The sequence below is a fragment of the Amia ocellicauda genome, chromosome 18 (assembly GCF_036373705.1).
Source record: "Amia ocellicauda isolate fAmiCal2 chromosome 18, fAmiCal2.hap1, whole genome shotgun sequence".
In the NCBI taxonomy this organism is placed as follows: domain Eukaryota; kingdom Metazoa; phylum Chordata; class Actinopteri; order Amiiformes; family Amiidae; genus Amia; species Amia ocellicauda.
The window spans coordinates 9,329,480-9,335,644 of NC_089867.1; the positions used below are offsets into that span (position 1 = coordinate 9,329,480).

The 6,165-nt window shown below is 34.4% G+C and overlaps 1 protein-coding gene across 1 annotated transcript; it reads right to left on the bottom strand.

Moving 5' to 3' along the window:
• Positions 1–481: 481 nt before the first annotated feature.
• Positions 482–5,904, bottom strand: LOC136713530 (C-C chemokine receptor type 4). Its single transcript, XM_066690648.1, has 3 exons — positions 5,822–5,904; positions 3,187–3,218; positions 482–2,671 (listed from the first exon to the last, which is right to left on the bottom strand). Exons 2-3 carry the CDS (start codon positions 3,210–3,212, stop codon positions 1,618–1,620), a joined length of 1,080 nt encoding a protein of 359 aa, XP_066546745.1. The 5' UTR covers positions 3,213–3,218; positions 5,822–5,904; the 3' UTR covers positions 482–1,617.
• Between the last annotated feature and the right edge of the window lie 261 nt (positions 5,905–6,165).

Below are 6,165 nucleotides of genomic sequence, written 5' to 3' on the forward strand. Positions count from 1 at the left end.
TTGGTGCTCATGGTTGAGTCTTTGCTTTGAAATGCATGACCCAGCAGAGCCTACAGGAACTGCTGAATTTATCCTGAAATCATGTGAATCATTACAATTTAACACAGGCCACGATTTTATTTAGGCGATTGCTTAAATCTGAGCTAAATAGGATTGTTTTTACAAAGGGAATGGACACTTATTCAACCAAGTTATTTAAGATTTGTTTTATATATATTTGACAAATTTCTAGATTTTTTTTTAATTCAGAAGGTATGGGATAGGATGTGTAGATAATTAAAAATTGAACTATTTTAATGCATTTTAAAGGCAACAACATGTTAACATTTTGAATGGGGTGTAGATTTTCCATTGTCCCTGTATGTATACGTAGATGTGTGTGTGTGTGTTTTAATATTTTATTTTATGTTTAAACATATTTAAAACATACATCGTTGAACATAAAATGTATTTATTTATTAAAACATTAAAAACACTGTGTTCATGGTATTTTTTACTGCTCATTTTTGTGTACTATTTATTTACCAGGTTCAGTCCATGAGGTAACTCAAGAAGAATATTGAGCGAGATAGATTTTTGAAAGTTCTGTAGTAAGCAATTCATGTTTTACTTAAGCTTTAAATTGCAACATTTTACATTTACATTTACATTTTAGTATATATATTTGTATTTATACGTAAATTAACGGAATGGAACAGAACACAGGTAAGGATCTTTCATTCAAATCTAGTACACAAACAACAACAGCAATAATTATAATAATAAAGTGACTCGCACTGAACAAAAATTGCCATAATAGACTTATAGAGAACTGTAAAAACAATACATTGTGTACAGTAATTAAAATATAAAATAAATAAGGACAAAGCATAATACAATGAAGATTATACAGTGTAAGTTATCAGTGTAAGATATAATATAGGCAAACTATTATAGTACAAAACAATGCAACTGAATAGCAAGCATGTCATAGAACCAATAGTAAAACCTTTAGGGGTTTGTGGTCTAATCTTCTGTAGCAGCAATTTTTGCCACAGGTTATAGGTTTGGTGGAGATGATGAGAAAGTCACAGACTTTCTGGGACTGACAATAGGACTGTTGAGAGAGCATTTAAACTATATCAAATGATACATAGCAACAATACATATAAACTACACTTTAGCTAGTTCTTCAGACTTCTTGTTCTTGTTTTATTCTACAGTGTTTTACATTATAGCATGTCCAAAATTACACACACATGTTGAAATTGTTTATTTCCAATGTCTCCATAAAAGACAGCGATTTTAGCTCCAGCAACAAATCACATGTGTCTTACATGGATTGATTACTATAATGGTATTATACCAAGTACCTTTTCAGTTTCATTTTTTAATGACATTTTTTTTTTCATATTTATTTTTAACACAAAAGTAATTATTTACATGATATGTGACTTCATAGCTTAATTTTGTTGTTTTAAATTGACATTTTGAACATAAACAAAGATTTCAGCTTTTTTAACTCATTGTTTTGTCCTCAATTGACCTTTAACCTCTTTTATTTGAATGATAATCATAAGTAGTCTTAACTTGCTTAGAACAATCTATACTACATGTATTACTTTCAGTAAGTAAAAATTATATTGGAGTGTTTGAGGTCTCATTTTCAGAAACTCTCATCTGAACTGCTGTATGCTTAAAGAAATACGCACAAGCAGAATTGCTAGATAACGCGTTGTACAGGTGCTTTCTAAATTTTTCTCCAACAAAAGCGTATATGACAGGGTTGACACAACAGTGAATTAAAGCAACTGTCTCTGTCATGTGCAAAGCCAATTCGAGTCGCCCCGTGTTCTCACAATTATTCCCAATGTCAAAATGGAGCAAGGACTTCAAGAAAAGCACCACATTGTATGGTAACCAGAACACCACAAACACACACACAATCATGAAGATCAGCTTTATAGCCCGATGCCTGTTGGAGTTCTTGGACTTCAACAACACAATGAGGATGCTTATATAACAGTATATCAGGATGGGCAATGGCAAAAGCAGACCAAGAACATTCTCTCCAAAGTTATGAAGCAGTTTCCATGTCTTTTCTTGGCCTGAGGGATAGTGAGCTTGGCAGGTGAGTCTCTCTTCATCAACAACCAATCCAGTGATGAGGATCTCTGGAATGGAACCGCAAATAGCCACTGTCCAAGTTACAATGCTTGCCACCATGCCGTAACACAGAGTCCTTGCTCTCATGGCAAACACAGCGTGGACGATGGCAAGGTACCTGTCAATACTCATGAGAGTCACAAATAAGATGCTGCTAAAGAAACCAATCCGATACATGCCAACAATCGTTTTGCACAAGACGTTGCTCACAACCTCGTAACCAGATGTATAGAAGGCCCAGAATGGCAGAGAAAGCACTAGCAGCAAATCTGAGATGGCCAAATTGAGAAGGCACACGTCAGTCATATTCTTCAATTTGATGCATCTAATGAGGATCAGCAACACCACACTATTGCCCACCAGACCGAGCACAAACACAACCGAATAAAGCACAGGCTTAAAGTAAGATCCAAGTGTGATGGCAGCATCTGTACTGCAGGGAGTGGGTTGTAAGAAGTAATAGTCTGAAGAATTATAGTCATAATCTGTAGACGTGGCTTCGGTTATTGGCTCTGCAGCATCCATCCTAGCAATAAAAAGAGAATTCTGATCAAGAGTTACATTAACAAGCAAGCAGTATTCACTGGTTCATTTTACAAAATGTAAACTATTTAATAACTAAAGAATACACCTGCATAAATCATGACACTTTGACCTTTGATGCTGAAAACATTGCACTAACTGATGTGTGTGAGTGAAGAAGAATGTAGGATTTAAGCTGGAATACACACAGACTATACCAAGCAGAGAATAAAGTGTTAAAGAAGTCTTAAGAAGTTACACAAAAGCCAATGTTAGAGTTAAAATGTCATATTGCTTAAATAGTGACCAAATATGCATATGATTTTTGTGTGAAAGTATTACAAATTTGCAACATGTCTATTTTTTATTGAATAATATTGAGCATAGTACTTTTGTCATTTCTAAAACTCTGGCTCATCATAACATAACATCCTGTACTGGAAATTATATTTTCAATGTAAATTAGCCCTGATCTGCTGATTGTTAAAACATTGTATTACTTCAGTGTGTACAACTTACATGGCATCAGTCCAGTTATAATCCATGTTTTCCTGCAAATGAGAAAATGCAGTTTGGATCAGTGGGTGGGGGGGATAAAAAAGGAATGTGAATGAATAACTATTTGGGCGATTTCTAATTGCTTTTGTCATATCCCAAGCTGGTAACATTTTAATTTTGCACCCACACACTAGATATGATGTTTTCCTTTATACGCGGCTAACTTCTGCTTAAAAACACTAACCTAACACTAATCATTATATAATGATTAAACCTATTCAGCTTATTCTCATACATGCCTTAGAAATAATTTCCCTTTAGGTTTTTTTTTTTCTAGATGAGTTGCCATTGTGAGGGACAATGTTGGCTTCCATCATGCCACGGTGGTGCAGAGTACAGCAGCAAATAATTGCAATAAACCTGCCACCAAACTCACAACATTTTGACCACCAGCTTGGTAGTGTGGTTTGTTAACACACTGCAGGTGTAAACTCGAACTGATTACGTGAATGCCTGTTTTACAGATGGTGTGATATTACATAAGTGTTACTTGTCATAAGTGTTGCTTATTTTATGTATACAGGTATATATAAAAAAAGCATGTCAAGAAAAAATGATGTATATTATTTTGACAGTTTTCCTTTTTATTATGTACAGTACATCGGAGATTACTATTTAATCTTACATAAAATCTCCTTTTTCTTCCCTGGAAATGTGTTATATACAGCCAAGAACTGAGTCGTTTTCTGCATTTACATAACTGTCTAATTTGTGCAACTTCTAAGCCAGTATACCTTGCCCTGGGGAAATGTGCCACTTGTCCAACCCTCTGGTACGAATTTAATTCACTCATTCAGATAACTCAGACATCCCGACAGTCAGCTTGCAAGTTCCAGTGGACAAGGGCATGGGCCAAAATAAATACAGCACTCCTGAAGATGCAGCTTTGTGACAGGTGTTCACAATGCATAAGGTGGATCTCTCCTCCTCTCTGAATAAAGCACCTGAGAAAGTCTTCATATTACATAGAAATAGACGTCTCCATACTATTAGCTCTTCATAGTATTTCTTCCTTTTTTCTACAGTTGCTTGTTCAATATTTGTTCTCTGTAACATAGTTAATGGACTCTTTGAAAACATAATTGGACTCCCCTTAAGAGTGGTCTTTTTAAAACTAAATTAATCACTGGATGAAAATATTATTATATAAAAAGATTATTGTCCTTCATTCTCAGTCCTGTAAAATCCGTGTTCGGCAAGTTTTTAATACATTCAGCTATTAACTGTAGGCAGTAATTGTTTCTGTATGTGGACTTCACTCCATGCAGCTAATAAAACTGTAATTTCTTTGTGATCGCACACAGCACTTCATAATGTAGCTGATTTGTATCTCCCTTCCCTGTCTGTCTTCAAGCACACATCTCCCCTTCTGAAAACAAAGGATTTTCTTAGTGGGCCTGATGGACGCTTATGGCCACATCTGGGCACGTGAGTGGACATGACAGCAGCTCTACTTTAATGACAGCTGTCTTTAAAATATACAGTATTAATAAATAATATACATAGTAAATACACATTTTATTTTACATATTAACAATTGTATATGAGTAAAGGTCCTGAAATCATGTCCATGTTTACACTTTATATAAAACAAAAGTTTTTAAGATGGCGTGCTGACAACATAAATGTATATATTTAGTAACATCCTGGGGAGGTCTCCTTCTTCACAGTGCAGTAGATTACAGTACAACAAATGTGAACTATAAAGGGATACATATTTGACTTTTGATTTTGTTTTGTGTTTTATGTGTGTGTGAACAGTGAATTCCGGTAAGAAAACTGAAAACAGGGTATTAGGCCTATATAAATGACAATTGATTGAGATAATCGAATAAAATAAATCTGATTTTTCAAGATGTCTGTGTTTATCACCCAATGTTACCCTTTGTTAATACTAAATAGAAATTCAAGTAATTTTAAGATCTGTGCCTAGGTAACATTTATTTTTATTGGACGTGGTTTTTCGTCAAGATAAAACTGAAGAACCATAAAAAAATCCTTGATTAATATATGGAAATTAAAATGTTGGATTAAAACATCAAATTAATCTTGCATGCCCCCTTTAGAAGGCTCACACACAAACACATGAATATTCACTTTATTTCTAAAATCACAATATTTACTTTTACTTTTGGAAATTGAAAGTACACTTGAAAGTACCTACTTTTTTACTTTTACTCAAGTATAACATCCTACTTTTTACACCTCTGTGTATATTATGTATGTATATATCTATGTGTTTAAACATTGGACTATTTGTCTAGAAAGATATATTTTAATTTGTCAAAAAATCATTTCATGTTGAAAATGACATCCACGTGTGCTTTGTAAATGGCTCATTTTTTCTGCTTTTGCTGACTGGCTCTTCCCAGCAACTCTCTCTGTTGCAATCAGTTTCAATCATGCAATCTGAAGCCCTCCTTGGCCAATCCCCTCAGCCTCTCCACCACTCATTTTCCTCTCTCAGCTACCTGTCTAACCACAATCTTTTCATCTTTTCAAGCCCCTTTTTTTCAGTTCCAGCCATATTCATAATTGCTATACGTAAAATGCCTTTACATTAGGCTCCATAATTATAAATTGATGTATTGCTTACCTGCCGCAGTAAAAGTCGTCTTCTTCTTCACTAAATTCCTAACAAGGTGTCTATGTCGTTGCTATAAGAGTGCTAATGTCGCTGTCCGTACTGTCATAAAGGTGTGATTGAATTTAACCGAGCTGTTAACTTATTTCCTGTAAAGTGTGCTTGACATCCTTTGCTTTTTGCATTGTTGAAAGAAGAACAAAAAACTTATCTGAAAAGTTTTTCCTGTATTTGTCTGGCGTCAGCATTTGTTATATTTTAAACTAAAAGTCCCTGGATGGGTTGTGGTAAAAAAACATCAAAGGAATGCGCTTTTAATGACTCACTATTGACACGAAAACTATACAAGCACAATC